General features: G+C 42.6%; 1 protein-coding gene across 3 annotated transcripts; it reads right to left on the minus strand.

Annotated features, from left to right (window-relative positions):
• Window positions 1-13,485: 13,485 nt before the first annotated feature.
• LOC121539412 (heterogeneous nuclear ribonucleoprotein Q) lies at window positions 13,486-20,812 on the minus strand. Of its 3 annotated transcripts, none has more exons than XM_041847892.2 (12): window positions 20,669-20,812; window positions 18,959-19,118; window positions 18,032-18,150; window positions 17,558-17,665; window positions 17,319-17,432; window positions 16,893-17,069; window positions 16,643-16,778; window positions 15,614-15,819; window positions 15,251-15,400; window positions 15,028-15,149; window positions 14,500-14,834; window positions 13,486-13,713 (listed from the first exon to the last, which is right to left on the minus strand). In XM_041847892.2, exons 2-12 carry the CDS (start codon window positions 19,104-19,106, stop codon window positions 13,688-13,690), a joined length of 1,641 nt encoding a protein of 546 aa, XP_041703826.1. In that variant the 5' UTR covers window positions 19,107-19,118; window positions 20,669-20,812; the 3' UTR covers window positions 13,486-13,687. The 3 variants fall into 3 exon arrangements, with proteins under 3 accessions (XP_041703826.1, XP_041703827.1, XP_041703828.1); XM_041847893.2 differs by lacking the exon at window positions 20,669-20,812 and adding an exon at window positions 20,447-20,550; XM_041847894.2 differs by lacking the exon at window positions 18,959-19,118.
• Window positions 20,813-21,818: the final 1,006 nt, after the last annotated feature.

The following is a 21,818-nucleotide window of genomic DNA, read 5'->3' on the forward strand; positions in this document are numbered from 1 at the left end:
CCACCCCTGGCTGCACGTTTTGGTTTTTGCCCTAGCACTAACCAACTCATCATCAAACTTTTATTATTTTAATCAGCTGTGTGCTAGGGTGTGTGTGTCCTGACCTCATCGCTGTGGCAGAACATGGGGGTGAAGACGTTGTCCAGCAGGAACAGGAAGTGCTCGAAGGCCTCGAACAAGAACAGGCAGCGCATGGTCTGCAGCTTCACCACCCCGGCATGAGGCCCTCAGCAACTGGGGAGAGAAACACATCATATCAGCATGACTTAACCAAGCTGCCATTTGTAATAATGAACATTCTGCTTAGAAAAAACTGTTCATATGAGTACCTGGACTTCAAAACCCCTTGTTTTTTGCTAGCAGTTGCATAACAGTTTAAATAAACATGGTTTCACCAGCAGCAGACAGGCTGCTCTAGCAGACTTCTTGCACCATGTAAACCATTCAACTTCGCAGACGTGCTCGCAGTGCCACTTGACACCAATTTACATTTCCATAAGTGTCACTTGGTGATAAGTAAGTCACCACAGACAGAGGAAGACAAGAGTAGTGAATGAGAGGGAGGAACTACAACCAGTGTAATAGCTAATTAAGGAATGTGTATACAGTGTGAAATAAATACATCTTTAATTAGCCTATTAGAGGGCTAGGTGGACTCATTGCCTTATTTCCTGTGTAATGAAGGGCAGAGGGGAGTGGAATCAAGACCTGGACCTGGTCCAGAAACAACCCCTTCCCTTTCTGTGATTGCAGATCTTAAGCCTTCCAATTTGACTTTGGAGAGCTTCTGCCATATTACTTACACTTATCCATTTCCTCCAGATTTCCAAACACGGAAGAATAGAGGCTAGGGGGGTTGTTTCTGGGACAGGACATAGTTGTCGGTCTGTATTGTATCTTTATCTGGGATAATGGTGAATGGCCAAAGCCTGCTTACCCATAGTGAGGCAGAACTGAAGCACATGCACCGCCCCCTCCTGCGTGAGGAAGTTCATGAAGCAGAAGAGCATGTCCTGCTGCTCCCTGATCTTCTTCAGCTCTAGCTTCAGCACTTGAGTGGGAGAGAGAGGGGGTTATCAGACCTAGGAGGAAATGAGTTGTAGGGAAGGGCAGTATAAGGGAGAAGAGGGAAAGTTACTAGGCTACTTACAGAGGGCTTCTTGTTGCAAACGTCACAGTACTTGTGCAGGAAGGGAACCAAGGTTGAGCTTGGTTCCATAGCGGCCTCTGGAGGAGAGTTGAATATGAGAAGCAAACGGTTCACGGTGTCCTAAAATGGGAATGAGCATTGATTTACAATTGAACATCTATGTCAATTTTGGCTTGTTTATGTCCTGGGAGAAACAGCAAATCGAATCAAGACTGAAAACAACATTTTTCTATATGAATCATAATATAAATGATCTCTGATGTGTCAATGAAACATTTTACATATTAAATAATATGAAGGTTTCAAAGATCTGATGACTAGAATAGTCTAAAGCCTATTTTATCTTTTGAGTTCGGCATACAAGCACAGCGGCAACCGAAACGCAGTGTCACTCAGCTCATCCACAAACGCCTCATCTGTAATATCCCTTCACAGCAGAAAACAACCAGGTCATATGTCTGCACATACATATGTCACAACAGGTATTTAATGCAACATGAAGCACTATTTGCGAGGAATACAGTAACACACCTGAGGTGTTCAACAAGGTAAATAGTTCGCTAACGTTAGCTAACATATTCCATTTGTTTTGTGTTAGTCGCTAACGTTAGCGAACTGTCTCAAGTGCAGAGAAGAAGATAGTCTGCGCCAAAATAACGGTGTGTTCGTAAATTCACTATGGAGTGTCACATAACATTCAGAGGGGTCGGAAATTCACAGCGTTGTCAGATTGTCCGTTCGTAAATTCAGAGCGTTTCGTTCGCTGAGCGTTCAGAATGCACACTGGACCCTCTAGCGGAGGAGTAGGGTTGATCCGAGCGTTCTGACCTCACAACGGCAACCAAGTTAACTGGCTAAAGTTAGCTAGCTTGCTAGCTACTTCCAGACATAAATGAGAGAACACCTCACTCTGACCATGTTAAATGAGAACACCTCACTCTGACCATTTTCTCTCCCTAGCAGAGCTGGTTAGGCTGTTTTCATGTTATCTAATGCATTGGTGACTGTAACTGTGCTGCTGGCAACAATGTCATTACTTTTTTTTTGCCGAAGTTTACTGACACCGGTCATATTCAACGGGTGTTGATGTTCGTAAATTCATCAGTTATTCTGCACTCTTGCACACTCAGACTTGAGTCATCTGATATCGGAATAGATAGCCAGAGTGAATTTACGAACACACCCTAAGTGTCTGTTTCAGGTCTAAACTGCCGCTAAAAATAATAAAGTGGCCATGTAGACTTTCTACTATATTTTGTAGCAATAGCTAAAGTCGTTTTTCAGTTTGAATATTGTCGCTAAAAAGCCACAGTAATCCTTACAAAAAGTAGCTGTTTGACGTTTCACCTTAACATGTTGGAATGTTCATTCAAATCGTTCAACTGAAACTGTTACTCTGGCAATATGTTCATTCGCTGCAAACAGAAGCCTTGTTTAACTCGCCTCTGTACCAGGGATACGCAACGTTTTCAAGAACCAGTTCCAGAACATTGAAACAGAGCAAAAACATATTACATCTTAGAATGATAGAAGCACTTTTAAGAATGCACAAAAGAAAGGAGATTTTTTTCAATGTCCCATACCTCTGAAAGAGAGGCATCCACTTGAGGGAACTTTCAAGTCCAGCCATGGTTGATAGTTCTCCAATAGTCATGTTGTTCTGTCAATAGATAATAATTTAGATAAATAATGCCAATTAACTCTACTTTCTGTTTTTTTAATTAGTCTGTTAAATATTGATAAAACCATTAGTCCACCCTGTTGTCACATATAGCCAAATTACTAAAAGTGCTCATGTGGGACATGAAGTGCGCCAGTATACTATTTGGCCATTGGGAGGCAGTAAAACATAAGACTGGGGAATCTTTATTTATGTATTACTGTATTGTGAGAATCTATTCAAATGAACCGTAAACTCACAGGCCTAAGAGTAGGAACAGTACATTCTTCATTCTCAAACTCACAGAAATATAATATGACCAACATCCTAATAAACATTCATTCACACAGTACTTTTGTAGCAGTGGTCTCACCTGTGCCTTTTACACTATATTTTCCCGCAGACTGCACAGCTGTGACCCAAGGGAAACAACTGCTGGTTCTGCTGTAAAGACAAATAGAAAACCACACTCACACTTCTACTTACTACATTTTATCTACTTTGCAACTACTTAGCATGTTAGTTAACCCTTCCCCTAACCCTAACCTTCATTTTTAACCTAACTCCTAAACCTAACCTTAACCCTTAACCCCTAACCCCTTAGCCTAGCTAACGTTAGCCAGCTAGCTAACTTTAGCCACCTAGCTAGAATTCATAACATATAATATGTTTAGCAAATTAGTAACATATAATATGAATTGTAATAACATATGATACGAAATGGTTGATGGACATCCACAAATTAATACATACCATACGAAACATAACATATCATACTAAATGGAGTGTCTCGGATTTACATACAGAATAATAAGAAATGCTCTGAGATCAGGTTGCAGCCCAAGGTTAAGCAGGATAAAGGTGCAAATTGATAATTTGTTGTCTATACTTACCACAATTAAAGCTGCAGGAAGAGTCAAGCTAGTTGATGGAGGAATACCTACTTATCATGATAGCCAAATGTCAACATCCCCTCGTGGAAACACTATAGCTGATCGTGGACTTCAGGAAACAGCAGAAGGAGCACGCCCCTATCCACATCGACTGGACCGCAGTGGAGAGGGTGGAAAGCTTCAAGTTCCTCGGCGTACACATCACTGACAATCTGAAATGGTCCACCCACATAGACAGTGTGGTGAAGGCGTAACGGTGCCTCTTCAACCTCAGGAGGCTGAAGAAATTTGGCTTGGCCCCTAAGACCCTCACAAACTTTTATAGATGCACAATTGAGAGCATGTATCACAGCAGGGCTCTCCAGAGGGTGGTGCGGTCTGCCCAACGCATCACTGGGGGCACACTGCCTGCCCTCCAGGACACCTACACCACCCGATGTCACAGGAAGGCCAAAAGATCATCAAGGACATCAACCACCCGAGCCACTGCCTGTTCACCCCGCTATCATCCAGAAGGCAAGGTCAGTACAGGTGCATCAAAGCTGGGACCGAGAGACTGAAACATAGCTTCTATCTCAAGGCCAGCAGACTGTTAAATAGCCATCACTAGCTGGCTACCACCCGGCTACTCAACCCTGCACCTTAGAGGCTGCTGCCCTATATACAGTTGAAGTCGGAAGTTTACATACACCTTAGCCAAATACATTTAAACTCAATTTTTCACAATTCCTGACATTTAATCCTTGTAAATATTCCCTGTCTTAGGTCAGTTAGGATCACCACTTTATTTTAAGAATGTGAAATGTCAGAATAATTGTAGAGAGAATTATTTATTTCAGCTTTTATTTCTTTCATCACATTCCCAGTGGGTCAGAAGTTTACATAAACTCAATTAGTATTTGGTAGCATTGCCTTTAAATTGTTTAACTTGGGTCAAACGTTTCGGGTAGCCTTCCACAAGCTTCCCACAATAAGTTGGGTGAATTTTGGCCCATTCCTCCTGACAGATCTGGTGTAACTGAGTCAGGTTGTAGGCCTCCTTGCTCGCACACGCTTTTTCAGTTCTGCCCACAAATGTTCTATAGGATTGAGGTCAGGGCTTTGTGATGGCCACTCCAATACCTTGACTTTGTTGTCCTTAAGCCATTTTTCCACAATTTTGGAAGTATGCTTGGGGTCATTGTCCATTTGGAAGACCCATTTGCCATCAAGCTTTAACTTCGTGACTGATGTCTTGAGATGTTGCTTCAATATATCCACATAATTTTCCTTCCTCATGATGCCATCTATTTTGTGAAGTGCACCAGTCCCTCCTGCAGCAAAGCACCCCCACATCATGATGCTGCCACCCCTGTGCTTCACGGTTGGGATGGTGTTCTTCGGCTTGCAAACAACCCCCTTTTTCCTCCAAACATAACAATGGTCATTATGGCCAAACAGTTCTATTTTTGTTTCATCAGACCAGAGGACATTTCTCCAAAAAGTATGATCTTTGTCCCCATGTGCAGTTGCGAACCGTAATCTGTCTTTTTATGGCGGTTTTGGAGCAGTGGCTTCTTCCTTGCTGAGCGGCCTTTCAGGTTATGTCGATATAGGACTCGTTCTACTGTGGATATAGATAATGTTGTACCTGTTTCCTCCAGCATCTTCACAAGGTCCTTTGCTGTTGTTCTGGGATTGATTTGCACTTTTCGCAACCAAAGTACGTTCATCTCTCAGAGACAGAACGCGTCTCCTTCCTGAGCGGTATGACGGCTGCATGGTCCCATAGTGTTTATACACTGCTCAAAAAAATAAAGGGAACACTAAAATAACACATCCTAGATCGGAATGAATGAAATAATCTTATTAAATACTTTTTTCTTTACATAGTTGAATGTGCTGACAACAAAATCACACAAAAATTATCAATGGAAATCAAATGTATCAACCCATGGAGGTCTGGATTTGGAGTCACCCTCAAAATTAAAGTGGAAAACCACACTATAGGCTGATCCAACTTTGATGTAATGACCTTAAAACAAGTCAAAATGAGGCTCAGTAGTGTGTGTGGCCTCCACGTGCCTGTATGACCTCCCTACAACGCCTGGGCATGCTCCTGATGAGGTGGCGGATGTTCTCCTGAGGAATCTCCTCCCAGACCTGGACTAAAGCATCTGCCAACTCCTGGACAGTCTGTGGTGCAACGTGGCGTTGGTGGATGGAGCGAGACATGATGTCCCAGATGTGCTCAATTGGATTCAGGTCTGGGGAACAGGCGGGCCAGTCCATAGCATCAATGCCTTCCTCTTGCAGGAACTGCTGACACACTCCAGCCACATGAGGTCTAGCATTGTCTTGCATTAGGAGGAACCCAGGGCCAACCGCACCAGCATATGGTCTCACAAGGGGTCTGAGGATCTCATCTCGGTACCTAATGGCAGTCAGGCTACCTCTGGCGAGCACATGGAGGGCTGTGCGGCCCCCCAAAGAAATGCCACCCCACACCATGACTGACCCACCGCCAAACCGGTCATGCTGGAGGATGTTGCAGGCAGCAGAATGTTCTCCACGGCGTCTCCAGACTCTGTCACGTCTGTCACATGTGCTCAGTGTGAACCTGCTTTCATCTGTGAAGAGCACAGGGCACCAGTGGCGAATTTGCCAATCTTGGTGTTCTCTGGCAAATGCCAAACGTCCTGTACGGTGTTGGGCTGTAAGCACAACCCCCACCTGTGGACGTCGGGCCCTCATACCACCCTCATGGAGTCTGTTTCTGACCGTTTGAGCAGACACATGCACATTTGTGGCCTGCTGGAGGTCATTTTGCAGGGCTCTGGCAGTGCTCCTCCTGCTCCTCCTTGCACAAAGGCGGAGGTAGCAGTCCTGCTGCTGGGTTGTTGCCCTCCTACGGCCTCCTCCACGTCTCCTGATGTACTGGCCTGTCTCCTGGTAGCACCTCCATGCTCTGGACACTACGCTGACAGACACAGCAAACCTTCTTGCCACAGCTCGCATTGATGTGCCATCCTGGATGAGCTGCACTACCTGAGCCACTTGTGTGGGTTGTAGACTCCGTCTCATGCTACCACTAGAGTGAAAGCACTGCCAGCATTCAAAAGTGACCAAAACATCAGCCAGGAAGCATAGGAACTGAGAATTGGTCTGTGGTCACCACCTGCAAAACCAGTCCTTTATTGGGGGTGTCTTGCTAATTGCCTATAATTTCCACCTGTTGTCTATTCCATTTGCACAACAGCATGTGAAATTTATTGTCAATCAGTGTTGCTTCCTAAGTGGACAGTTTGATTTCACAGAAGTGTGATTGACTTGGAGTTACATTGTGTTGTTTAAGTGTTCCCTTAATTTTTTTGAGCAGTGTACTTGCGTACTATTGTTTGTACAGATGAACGTGGGACCTTCAGGCGTTTGGAAATTGCTCCCAAGGGTGAACCAGACATGTGGAGGTCTACAATTGTTTTTTCTGAGGTCTTGGCTGATTTATTTTGATTTTCCCATGATGTCAAGCAAAGAGACACTGAGTTTAAAGGTAGGCCTTGAAATACATCCACAGGTACACCTCCAATTGACTAAAATGATGTCAATTAGCCTATCAGAAGCTTTTAAAGCCATGACATCATTTTCTGGAATTTTCCAAGCTGTTTAAAGGCACAGTCAACTTAGTGTATGTAAACTTCTGACCCACTGGAATTGTGATACAGTGAATAATAAGTGAAATAATCTGTCTGTAAACAATTGTTAGAAAAATTACTTGTGTCATGCACAAAGTAGATGTCCTAACCGACTTGCCAAAACTATAGGTTGTTAACAATACATTTGTGGAGTGGTTGAAAAACGAGTTTTAATGACTCCAACCTAAGTGTATGTAAACTTCCGACTTCAACTGTACATAGACATGGAATCACTGGCCACTTTAATAATGGAACACTAGTCACTTTAATAATATTTACATACTGCTTTACTCATCTCATATGTATATACTGTATTCTATTCTACTGTATTTTAGTCAATGCCACTCCGATATTGCTCGTCCTAATATTTATATATTTCTTAATTCCATTCTTTTAGATTTGTGTATTGTTGTGAATTGTTCGATAGTACTGCACTGTTGGAGCTAGGAACACAAGCATTTCGCTACACCAGCAATAACATCTGCTAAATATGTGTATGTGACCAATAACATTTGATTTGATTTGATTTATTTTCACACCGCTTCGATACCGAAGTGACTTTTTTGTTGCAGGTTAGGATAATTAACTTAGCAGGTTAGGAGGTTAAGGTTAGGGAAAGAGTTAGCAAAAATGCTCTCCCAACCTGCTACGAAAATCACTTTGTATCGAAGTGGCGTGGAAAGAGTGTGTCTGTCCCCTGTTTACACAGGGAGACAAACGCAGCACGATCATGGAATATGCGCACGTCTGCGGGCTTATGCCTGTCTGATTAATATTAGGGACAGATCAAAATTCACTTGGAGAGGGGCTGATCCAACTCAAGGTGTCATTTTAAAAAATGCACCGCCCCTCTCCAACGTAAAAAATATTTTTACATGACCCTCCCCTTGTAATGTAAAATAAATTGAACACCCTTCCCCTCATAGAATTAACTAAAAATAATGTTTATGACCACAAATAACAATACGTCTAGCGACCCTGTGTTTATAAACGTGGACATCGACTTTGCCACTTTGCTTTTGTGGCACAGTTGATGCCACAAGCTCACTCTCCCTGCCTGTTTTATTACACTATGATCAGAGCCGGCTGCAGACAATGATCAGCTAGAGGGAAATCAGATTTTCAATATTTTGATACGATATCTATAATTATATAAAATATATGCAAGAAGTTTTCCACTAACAGGTTTCTGTGCCAGTGCACTACACAACCAATAAACAAAGCATACCAACTTTGGGCACTACAATATCATGGTTTGCGTTTTCAACACCACAATAAATAGACTATGTCAATCTCGACAAACAGAAAATACATCCCTCCCTACGTTATAGGTTTACCCAGTATCGAAGGCTTGGCTTGACATTCTCTGAATGTCATTCAACTTTTTGGTGTTTTGTAACAGATGTCTCTTTCCATTCATCAATTGGCCGCTGCACAGCATGGATTGATTGATTATTTGTCAGTTTAAAAAAATATATACACAAAAAAAGAAATCTGTGACTGAGATTGCACAATAAAGTTGGGGATTTATTTCCATTGTGGTCCCTATTTTTTAAAACATATATACTGAACAAAAATATAAACGCAACATGCAACAATTTCAACAATTTTACTGAATTACAGTTCACATAAGGAAATCAGTCAATTGAAATTAATTCATTAGGTCCTAATCTATGGATTTCACATGACTGGGCAGGGGCGCAGCCATGGGTGGGACTGGGAGGGCATAGGCCCACCCACTGGGGAGGCAGGCCCAGCCAATCAGAATGAGTTTTTTCCCCCACAAAAGGGCTTTATTACAGACAGAAATACTCCTCAGTTTCATCAGCTGTCCGGGTGGCTGGTCTCAGACGATTCCACAGGTGAAGAAGCCGGATGATGTGGAGGTCCTGGGCTGGCGTGGTTACACGTGGTCTGCGGTTGTGAGGCCGGTTGGACGTACTACCAAATTCTCTAAAACGACTTTGGAGGCAGCTTATGGTAGAGAAATGAACATTCAATTATCTGGCAACAGCTCTGGTGGACATTCCTCTAGTCAGCATGCCAATTGCATGCTCCCTCAAAACTTGAGACATCTGTGGCATTGTGTTGTGTGACAAAACTGCACAAGGTGCATCGATGTAATGATCGTCCTGTTTAATCAACTTCTTGATATGCCACACCTGTTGCAGGTGGATGGATTATCTTGGCAAAGGAGAAAATGCTCACTAACAAGGATGTAACCAAATTTGTGCACAACAATTTTTTACAAATACGTTTTTTGTGCATATGGAACATTTCTGGGATCTTTTATTTCAGCTCATGAAACATAGGACCAACACTTTACATGTTGCATTTATATTTTTGTTCAGTATACAATTACATAGATACAGACACATTACAGAGATAGAGAGGAAAAAATGCTCAACCTCCAGATGAGTACGAGGGGGGAGTTTAAGTACAATTCTTCCAACCTTGTTTGGCTGGTAGCTTATTCTTTAGATGTTTGGGGCTGCTGGTGAACCATGATGTGCAGGCATAATCAAAGTGACACTGGACTAGCGCACTTGCCAGTCTTTAGGGTGTCTAGGTTTCCATCCAAATGGCGACAGATTTTCATGTGAATATTCTAAAACGATATGCCATTTCAGAGTTTCCTTTAGGAAAATGTGGCACCAGACAACATGACAGGGAAGATTTTAATTTACCGGACATTTGAGAAATTCTACGGACATCCATATGCATACAGATCCAACCTGGCACAGCCAGCACCATCAATAAACGCGGGATGTTGGCCAAATGAGCCACATTTACGTGTCCTTAAAAACAGCCTATAACAAATTACAAAAACGCTTTTTCTTGTGTTTCAATGTGTAGCATATGCAAAACTTTATAGCCTATTTTTTTTTGGGGGGTGAGGCTATTTTCCTAAAACAATAATTGTCCACCTCACGGTTCAGCGGTCAGAGATTTAAGCACTAAATGTATCAGGCTTAGGTGTCCACTGTATGATATTCATATTTTAATATATATATATATATAAGGAAGAGAAGCTTAGGCCTAACCCCAGAGAGATATAGATACGCCAGTGGCATGCTACAACACCGACATGCATTTCTTGTCAGATATAGACATACAGAAGGAGGGTAATTCGTTAACTTTTGATCCGAATATTTTGTATAAAGATAAGCATTATATATTGTTAGATTATAGGAGTAACTCTGTCAGGCCTGCAACAGTCTTCCTCACCTCAAGTTCAACTGTCGGAGTCAGTTGGAGAGCTTAAAAACAGCCACACCACACCAAACCTTCACAAACGTTTCTAAACTTTATTAGGGTAATATCAAAAGTAAGTGAAGCCATTGTTTAAAGGGAAAATATGAGCAGAGGAGTGAAATTTAAACCAGGGGGAAAACGCACGACCCTCCCCTCTGCCACCCCAAAAAAAGACAACCCTCCCCTTTGCCACCCCAAAAAAAGACAACCCTCCCCAAAGCAAAACATTTTTTGACACCCCTCCCCCTATATTACATTTAAATCTGTCCCTTAGCAGAAATAAATCAAATCAAAATATTTGTCACATACAGGTGTTTAGCAGATGTTATTGCGTGTGTAGCGAAATTCTTGTGCTTCTAGCTCCGACAGTGCAGTAATATCTAATAAGTAATATCTAACAATTTCACAACATATACCCAATACACACAAATCTAGTAAGGAATGGAATTTAAGAATATATACAATTTCAGTTTGTCAGTGATGTGTACGCCAAGGAACTTGTAGCTTTCCACCTTCTCCACTGCGGTCCTGTCGATGTGGATAGGGGGGTGCACCCTCTGCTGTTTCCTGAAGTCCACGATCATCTCCTTTGTTTTGTTGACGTTAAGTGAGAGGTTATTTTCCTGGCACCACACTCACAGAGCCCTCACCTCCTCCCTGTAGGCGATCTCGTCATTGTTGGTAATCAAGCCTACTACTGTTGTGTCGTCTGCAAACTTGATGATTGAGTTGGAGGCGTGCTTGGCAACGCAGTCATGGGTGAACAGGGAGTACAGGAGGGGGCTGAGCACGCACCCTTGTGGGGCCCCAGTGTTGAGGATCAGCGAAGTGGAGATGTTGTTTCCTACCTTCACCACCTGGGGGCGGCCCGTCAGGAAGTCCAGGACCCAGTTGCACAGGCCGGGGTTCAGACCCAGGGCCTCGAGCTTAATGATGAGCTTGGAGGGTACTATGGTGTTGAATGCTGAGCTATAGTCAATTAACAGCATTCTTACATAGGTATTCCTCTTGTCCAGATGGGATAGGGCAGTGTGGAACAATGGTGGTCATCCTGAAGCATGTGGGAACAGCAGACTGGGAAAGGGAGATTGAATATGTCCCGTAAACACACTAGCCAGCTGGTCTGCACATGCTCTGAGGACGCAGCTAGGGATGCCGTCTGGGCCGGCAGCCTCGCGGGGGTTAACATGCTTAAATGTCTTAATGAAGACTTGGTTGCATCGACAATGGCTTCCCATGCATTCACTGTCTTTATATTTATGAATATCAATCATACACCCAACCTGCATGTTTTCATCATTGACTTAACGGGACGGTCTGTCTTCGTCAGGCTTGTCACATCCGGTTCATTATGGGATCATGCAACATTGTTGCCTGTTATTTTATTTTTTATAGCCTATATGTAGATATCACCTGCCCTGCCATCATAACGATGAAGACACACAGTATTCCAAAAGAAAATCATATCTCTACAATGCTCATTTCATGTTGTAGCAGGCTGACGACAAAAGCAATGTGAGTCAATGCCAAGTACTGATGAACGTTATGATTCAATTGAAATCACAGGACAGTACACATGCACCTCTGGTTGAAGACTCCCTGGGATTGAGAAAGTAGCGCTTACTGTGTGTGGTGTGAATCAGAAAGGATATCATGTTACAATTCAATGCTATAATCAGTGCATAACTTTGTGAGATGGTTCAACAGGAAGTCATACAGAGAGTAAGACAGATAGAAATCAAAAACTTTATTACAAAAATAAGTTACACTCACCTCCATTTTACAGTATAAAACAATTTATTTGCAGGAATGCAAAAAACGTTGTTGGCCACCAACAATGGTTTAAAACGGCTAACATCTTTTCAAAAGGTGGTTGTAATGATTTTATTGAGAGGGAGTAAACTGTGTACAAAACCGGATGAATAGTTCGGTATCCTTTTTGCTATACATGGAATACAAATCATAGCTTTAGTATCCCTTTAACCACTAAGACCACGATCCCTCCCCCCCTCGAAACAGCTACAGGCACACATGCTCGCTGGCTGGGCATTATGGCAACTCATTTCAATCAAGAGGCTTGACTAAATAGTAGCTGGCTTAGAGTTAGAGGGACCATTCAAGATTTCACATGATTGGGACATTTCTTTTACACTAAGGGGGGGGGGGGGTGGTACTGAACATAATTATGTTCCATTCTTTTAAAAAATCCATTGGTGTGGCAAAGGGACACTGCAGGGCTTTTTCAAAGGCAGTTGATGCCTTTGTTGATGTTCAAGCCTTTACAAAAGTAACATTTTCCAAACTATACAACCAGTCACTACAATAATCTGAAGAAGCAAGGTGGCTAATTCAGTTGAAAATAGGATAAAAGCAGGGCTTGTTCAGACTCATCATATGCGATTATTTTGCATGGCCAGTTTGACTGTTTGCAGTGTCAGAAATGCAACAAAATTACTATATTACATTAAGTACTTTCGGTTGTTCTGCTGCTCTTGTGCATATTTTGTAGGAAACAAGCCCTGCTTTCATCAATATAGTTTCCCTATTTACAGTACAGGCAGGGTAGTTTAATCCTCTGTACTGAGGTAGTTAACCAACCCTTTAAAGACAAGTTCTGAAAAGAACCACTTTCCTGGAATGCCTGACTTATCCATGCCTGGTGGTTACACCCAAAACCTGCAGATGTTCTCTTCAAACATCCAAATCAAACGATTAAGATTAACATGGATATTCCGACAATAAAAATTGCGATTAGCACAAAAATATACAATAGCATCAAGCTCCTTTGAGCCACTTCAAACTAACAAACTTAAAAAGTGCAAATTCTTCAATATTTATCTAAAATGGCATTGGGGGAATACACTGGGTGTAAGGGGGAGGGGGGCGCATACAGGGGTGACGAGTTTATCTAAATAATCTGGTGATTGTTTAGGTGGCAGTTTGGGGGAGATGCTTCTGTAAGGCTGGAATATTGGACCATTTCGCTGACTTTTCCATCTGTATCCGTTGCCGCTTCCGGTGTAACCCAACACAGTAGGTCAGTCTTCATAGTGACAGGTCAGGACCGGCCTCGAGCCCTTTTCCCTGTTGGCCAAGCAACAGAGACAGAATTAGAATGGAATTCAAAAACAAAAACAGCAACAGAGACAGAATATAAACATCACTAATGACATTCAATCATGTAACATGATACAAAACTAGTTTAGGGTGATCCTAATATCATATATGCAGATCTAAATCTACATATATGCTAATCTAAATCTGCAGAGGAGCAGACCTTTCAGAGTTGGTGCTCTGAAAGGTGACACCGGTCAAGGACTTGAGGCTAAAAGGCAGTTGTCATTTCAAATGTTGAGAATAAGCATACTTTCCCATCACTGGACACAAATTTATGGAAGTATAAAGTCATGTATATAATAACCTAAAATGTCCAGTCAGATCTTAGCGGTAAACTATCAGCGTAACCAGGGTTACTCCAGGATAGAATATATGTATTTCATCATTTGGACACAAAGCTAAATACATTTGCTTACATAAAAAAATCACCAGTTCAATGTATGAGGGACATCAGCCCAGCTTTCAAAAGTAAAAATAAAATGGGGCCATCTGTATGACCCATTCCTTACTTTCTAGGGCCTTTATATTATAAAAAAGGTGGATGCAGGACTTGGGTCAATTTATGCCAAATAAGGTAGCCATAAATGCAGGTTAAAAATAATAATATTTGTTTAAAAAGGTTATTCAAGTAAGGGGGAAAAGACCTGTCCAAATAGTATATGTTTGCATTTAATGTATAGCTGACATTTGCTTTGACCATTGCTTACACAGCTAGTTCCTATTTACCCAGTGCCCCTTTGGTCCCCTACACACCTCTGCTTGATCCAGGGCCACTTCCTCCTCGCTGGGAGAAACCCCCTAGTCTGCCCCTGGGCGTGACCGCTCCACGGCCCCGGGAGGATAGGGCACCACCACGGGCTCCGCCTCTGGCTCGTCCTCGGCCGGGAGATTGGAAGTCCTCATAGCCGTAGTAGGGATCCTCATAGCCGCCCCGGTAGTTGTGGTAGTCGTAGCCATAGTAATCGTAGTAATCCTCATAGCCATAGTAGTCAGGGGGGTAGGAATAGCCTCCACGGCCACCACCTCGTCCTCTGCCTCTTGTGGGAGGTGGCATCTGGGGTGGGCCGTAGTAATAGTAATCATCATACCTGGGGATAATGGGTAGGCGAGAGGATATGCACTTGTTTAGTAACCATACAGGACACGTGATAATTTGCTCTAGTTATATCATGTTTTTAACTTCTCTGTTCAATCATTCAAGAGAACTCAATGATGAAAGGCCACCCAACAATGCAACTATAATGAAGGTCTCAAATAACTGCATATCAATTGTCTGCTTACATTTGTGTTTTAGCCGCTTGCCTCTGTGCTTTGCGTTCTTTCCTCTTCTGATCAGGTGGCTTGGCAAAGACTATTTCAATGTGCTCTCCCTCCAGGTCTTTCCCATTCAGGTCGGCCAAGGCCTGTCAAAAGAGGCAAGTTTAATAACTACACAAAAATTGACCATTGTTACCACAATTTTGTGATACTCTCGTTAGAGAAATATAAAGATTCCAGCCTGTACCTTGACTGCTCCGTCTCTCTCCTCAAAGTGGATAAAGGCATAGTCTTTCAGCTTCTTCACCCGCTCCAACTTGCCAAACTGACTGAAGGCCTTTTCAAGTATTTCCTCCGTTACAGTACTTGCAAGGTTCCGGACAAACAGCACTTTCACCTGGGAGGGGAAAAGTAGTGGCGGGTTATCAATCCCACAAATCTCTGTTTCTGGCTCCCTCAGACACTGGTGATTACCTCTATTCTTACTCCCTGGTGAACAGCCTCCAACACAAATCAGTGTTATTCTACAAGTTTATGGATAGACAGAACAAAGACCAAATCACAATTTATTCACATGCAAAATGAGTCCCGTTAACTTTGCTCCCCATACCTTGGCCATGACTTCAGGATCAGGATCTTCTATGGGGTCGGCCCACTCCACCGTCACCACGTTCCCCCACACCTTGACCTTGCCACTCATCAGCCTGCGGCGGGCCTGAGCCGCAGTTTTGTGGTCTTCGTATTCCAAGAAGCAAAAGCCTCTGTTCTTTTTCTTGTCATCTGGCTGATGGTACAGTATGACATCGTTAAGACCCTCTGTTGAAAGAGGGGCAGAAGGAGAACGGCATAAAGGGTATCCTGGCTGAACAGTGAGCAGTGCACTAGACAGCTCGCTCTAGATCCATATGCAACGTGAAGTTAAAAAGAATGGAACTCTTGAGTACCTTACTGAAATGCAGATAACATAGTTGGCACCAGAACAGAATATTTCACATTCAAGATTTTATGCAATCAAGGAATGTTCCCTTCGGTTTACTCAAAACATGTAGTGTCTCCTTTATTTGACACAGCTGTTTCTCTTTGGACATCAGTCTCCAGAGACCATTGATTTGTGCCCAGTTAAGTGTCCAGTCAGATCTTAGCGGTAAACTATCAGCGTAACCAGAGTTACTCCAGGATAGAATTTATGTATTTCATCATTTGGACACTGAACCCTCACATTGGGAATTAACTATTAAATGACAAAAGCATACCTTACATAAGCCTTAACTCAGACTAAATGCAATCGAACACTAGTAGTGCAGGGTTGCCAATCCTGGTCTGGGAGGGCCGAAACACTGTTTTTCATCCTGTCCTTCTAATCAGGGACAGATTCAGACCTGGGACACCAGGTGAGTGCAATTAACTACCAGGTAGAGACGAAAAACAGAAGTGTTTCAGCCCTCCAGCACCAGGATTGGGCAGCCCTGCACTATTGCATTCAGTAATAGTACAGCAACGTTTACACACTGTTGTCAAAATTACTGCCAAGCCAAGGAAACGATCACTTTTGCAAAGACAGAACATAAATCTCTGTCAAGACAGAATATGACTGGCCCATCAAAATGTCAATTTGTCCCAGAGGATCGTTCAACCTTACCTGTGACTTTAGCAAACTCTTCCACAATCTGATCTTTTGTTTTACTCTTGGGGATGGAACCAACGAACAGTCTATTATTGGCCACGGAGATGCACACGCCAATGTGTTTGCCGGGTCTAATTTCATTGTTGTTACACTGTGGAGAGAGGGGAGCGGGTAACAGAGTTCATGACATGTCATGGTTAGGCAGGCTAAATTATCCATTCCTATTGTTCTGTCAGGAGAGAAGTTTACCACAAGTGGTACATACCAGCTTGACAGCCTCCTGCGCCGCCTCTTTAGTGCAGAAAGTGACAAAGGCGTAACCTCTGTTGAGGCCACTGAGGGGGTCCATCATCAGACGCAGGTCCCAAATGGGCCCAGCTTTCTCAAACAGAGGGACCAGCTCATCCTCAAATAGATCTCTGGGGATCTTGCCAACAAAAATCTAAGATGAAAGCAAAATGGAGGTTATCTTGGTGTGAAAGGAACATTGTTACAAAATAATTCTCCAAAATACAGAATTAACGCGTGTCCAGTCAGATCTTAGCGGTAAACCATCAGTGTAACCGAAGTCACTCTAGGAAAAAGTACATGATTTCATCATTTGGACACAGAATGCAGAAACACCATCACGCACTGAGGAAAACTATTACACACTAATCAAACACACCATTGAATTATTGTAGAGACATACCTCTGTACCGATCGTGGGCTGCGCCCCTGAGTGAGCCGACTCCGGAGGGGGGCCTCCATACTTCCGCTGACCTGTTGTCACGTCAAGCGTGTAGCCAGTTCTCTCCAGTAGGGCCTGTTCATTTAAATAACAGAATTCAGGTCAAACACCTTCCAGAGAACAACTGCACATTATAAAAGCATGATACTTTTATAAATCTCTACGATCACTTATATCAAGAATGTTTGTTAAAGCCGTACTTTGATTTTGGCCTCATCTGGTCCTTTGTTGGAGTCTGAGACTTTGGTCCCCTGTTTCTCCCTCTGTCTGTATGTCTTCATAACTCCACAAAGAAAGGCACTTTTGTTCTGTTGAGTAAGAAAAAAATGAAATCAATACATATACTTTAGAGCAGTGCTTCCCAACCCTGGTCCTCCAGTACCCCCAACAATACACATTTTTGTTGTAGCCCTGTACAAACATCTCATTCAACTCATTGAGGGCTTGATGATTAGCTGACAAGTTGAATGAGGTGTGCTACTTCAGGGTTACAATAATAATGTGTACCGTTGGGGATACTCAAGAACCAGGGTTGGGAAACACTGCTTTAGAGGGTGAAATGGTAGCATTTCATTTAAAGACACATCACACAATGCGGTCTAATCATTTACATTTTAGTCATACTAATCATGCCGTTGACCCAACTTCTACTACACCTCCCCCTCCATACATACCTGGACATGTGAGAGGTCGCTGTCCTTGAACTGCAACAGAACTTGCAGAGCACCTTCTTCGTTGAACTCTTTCAGAGCCTCGATCGCTCTATCATCTAAGTCACTGTGAGATACTAAACCTGAGGAGGGTCACCAGAAAACATCCGTTACTAGGAGGGACACGAGAAAACATCTGTTATTAGCAGGAACAGAACTACAGGATGATATCTTCTCAAACGGATCAAGCCACAACGCATGTTGAGGTATCAAAGTTCTCTTATTTTTGTGGCGATAACTTCATTGGGGGATCTCTGAAATTGGAATACTGCAATCATACTTCAGATAAGAGAAAACATCTCTGAGACCAATATTTTAAAATTGACAAAGTGCATTGAGTAACAGCACCTTCTTCAACCTTTGCAGAACTAATCACAACAGATGTGATGTAACTTGATATGGCAGTCCTCTGCACGGTGTGCTCCTAATGAGCTTGTCCACATTCTGCTCTTGGAAGACCCATCACCTGTCCCAGCCACCGACAGCTGCTGCCATTGTTCCTGCATGTGCCCATCTGGCTGCATTCTCTGCCTGAGACTGTACAGAGAGACCTCCGCTGAACTGCGGCCTAACTCTCCGCTCATCTGTGCTGCTACACTTGAATTCTTAAGAACACAACACTGGCCCTGTCGCCAGTGGTCTCAGCCCAGATGTACCTCTAAGACAATGGAAATGTAGACATTACATTTATTTCACACCAATATTGGTGGTGTCTGAATTCTCTATTCCCCCCCCCATAACACTGCAGTACCCATTTTGGTAGGAAACCACAAAAAGTTGCTTGATGATCCCAATTCCCACATTCAAAGGTAATGTAATACATGACAGCACATGCAATAGCAAAAATTAAAATTGTGTGTACAAATATGCTGGATATTCAATGTGCCTTACCTGCTATGTAAATTTCATCTAGTTTTTCAGCAACTTTCTGTGGTAAACCAGCTTCTAATAAAGTCTGGAAGTTTTCAGAATGGGTAACTGCAGCAGTGGTATCCATTGGTTCTTCTGGACCATTTCCATTAATATGTTCTGTGGCCATGTCTCCAGAAATCTGTGCAAATGCAATGAGCCAAATTAATGCTGGATCAAGTGCAAGGCTGTTGAGAGCTTTTGGGGGGTGTCATGTGCAACAGGCACACACGTGGGTCCATGTGGTCCCTTACAGTTTAATCATGTCACATTTTAATTACAATATTTGAATTTGCATGTCTGTATCAATTTTGATAATGCTGACACTTATAAATACCAATGCGTTTTAATGATAACTGCATACCTTAACATTTCGTATACATGTGCAACTTGTGAGGACAGTTAGCTAGGCTACATGGTAAAATGTGTACACGCGATTACACATTTCCCGCCTTTGTCTGGGTTGGAAGAACACCTTTGCACAACACGCTAGCTAACATGTACAAAGGGCTTGGCCTGACTGCTAAATTATAAATTAGCCTACTGATTGCTGACTTCAGCACCAACTAACTAGATAGTTGATACACGTGTTCCTTCGGCAGAGAGTAACTACCACCAGTTTCCGGTAGCTAGCAAGCCGGTCAGTAAGCATGTGTACAGGAGCAAACTACGTGGTCGACTAACTCCTACATCTAACAATGGTTATAACAAACGTTTGATACGTTGTCTCAAGACAGTGATATTGTATTAACTAGTAAGCCAACTTAGCGAGCGTAAATGTAGCAGTCAAATTGAACTCCCATTATTTCATTTCGTCAAGTCTTCATTGCAGCCAACTAACGTGAACGTTTGCTAACTACCGAAAATAGCCAATTCAAGCAAAACTTGAAAACCAACATAGCAAGTTAGCTTAATTGATTAGTTAGATATGAAAGCTGAGTTGCTAACTACTTACCTATATCAACCACATACTCATAGTTAGTGTTGTGGCCTAACGTTAGCCAACGTCATCTAGCTAGCTGCGTTATCCATATATATAGCCCAACTACTCAACGTTAGCCAAATAATAGCATGCGTTACTCGTTAGGTAATTATAGTCCTCCCACTGTCAAGTCGCAATAACAAACCTTACTAGCTGTGCATGCCAGTGTGCTACGTTAACGGAATGATACATGTTTTATTAACAAGCGTTGGTTAGCTAAATAACTACGTTAGCTCACGAGTTGCGTCAAAACTCTGGCAAAAGGCAATACTCTTGAAGTTTACACGTTCACGCGCTGCTGATCGCTCCTTAGCTGGCTGGGTTAGCTAGCTAGCCCGTGACAATGAACATGTGTCATTCCTGATCTGTCAGAATTAGCTCCCTTGGCTAAATTCGCTAACTAGCGACATCATCATTAAAACAATGATAGCTCATATGTAGCTTGCTGGTTGACATAATTTGGCTCGAATTTCATAGGTTGATGTTACCAGTATCTTTGGTTGAACACAGGCCTTCTTGTAGTATGCTAACTAGCTATCTTCGTGGTTTGTCAACGTGCCGCCACATAGGGAGAGTCCATTTTCAAAAAGCCGGTCTGGAGAACCCGTCCCAACCACCAGTTTCCACATTGTTTGAAACACCACAAGCTCACACACTTTAGCTATACATTGTACTATGATCACGTGACCAGTTAGTAGTATTCATCATACCTGCCGATGGATCACCAACTTGTATGGTGTTGATTATTTCGGAAGGAAAATGTGAGAATTAAAAGAGGAAAAAGTGTAAAACTCCCGGCACTGGTCCGGCTCCACTCATTCACTCTTGAGGATGTAAAATGGCTGCCACGTTCATGCGGTTTCCACTAGTTACCACAGCTACAAAGTCACAAAATTGCCTATCGTGAACATTAATGAAAACATATTTTTGCTTTTTGGTCTTAATTTAAGGTTAGGGTTAGGCATCCGATTAGTAGTGTGGTTACGTTTAGGTTTAAAATAACATTTTAAGAAGATAAATTGTAGAAATAGGCGGGGTTTATGACTTTGTGGCAGTGGTAACTAGTGACGACCCGTTCACGCCGCGAGTTTTGTCTCATCGATGGGGTTTCTTAGACACCCATGCACGGGCTTGCCTTTACAGTAGTGGCAGATGATCAAGGTTTTGTATGGAAGGCCTTTCCCGCCACGATTAATTTTTACGTCGATAGCTACTATCTAAACATTTCGATATACTAAGCCAAAATGTCGAGATACTAACTTAACATTTAGAGATAGTTTTTTAAATAAGTAGCATTATGTGGCGATTACCATCTATCCGTTTTGCAGAGGTCAGCACAGCAAGGCTGCCAGCAAACAAGCTGGCATTTGCCCCAACACTTTTGATTCGGTTTAATAAAGAATATTGACAAGCGTTGAATATAGGGACAAAGTACTGTTGTTTAGACTGATTTGCCTAATGATTTGTCAACTCGTGCACAATTAATCTGTGCTTCAGTCTGATCAACTGTAGCCTACTGAGAACAACCAAAGCTGCAGGTGCGCTCTGATTGCCTCTGGCCAGGGTAAACAAAGCGGGAACGTCATGTATTCATAGCCCAAACGATGTATTTATAGCCTAAAATCGGCCTATTTATTTGTGTTAAGAGAAAATGTGAATGTGATCAAATTTGGTTTATATTCAAACTTAGGGTGGCTAGGCTACCTAGACCTTATCAATCCAAAAGTATTGACTGGAGAGGTTTGAGAACCACTGGGTTAGCCTACCAGATCAGGAAAAACTCTGGGCCCCAGGAACCCCCCTGTCTGCACAACACATATTGCAGGGAACTATGAAATGTGAGATGATGTATCCTGACTG

The sequence above is a fragment of the Coregonus clupeaformis genome, chromosome 25, assembly GCF_020615455.1.
Source record: "Coregonus clupeaformis isolate EN_2021a chromosome 25, ASM2061545v1, whole genome shotgun sequence".
Lineage (NCBI taxonomy): Eukaryota > Metazoa > Chordata > Actinopteri > Salmoniformes > Salmonidae > Coregonus > Coregonus clupeaformis.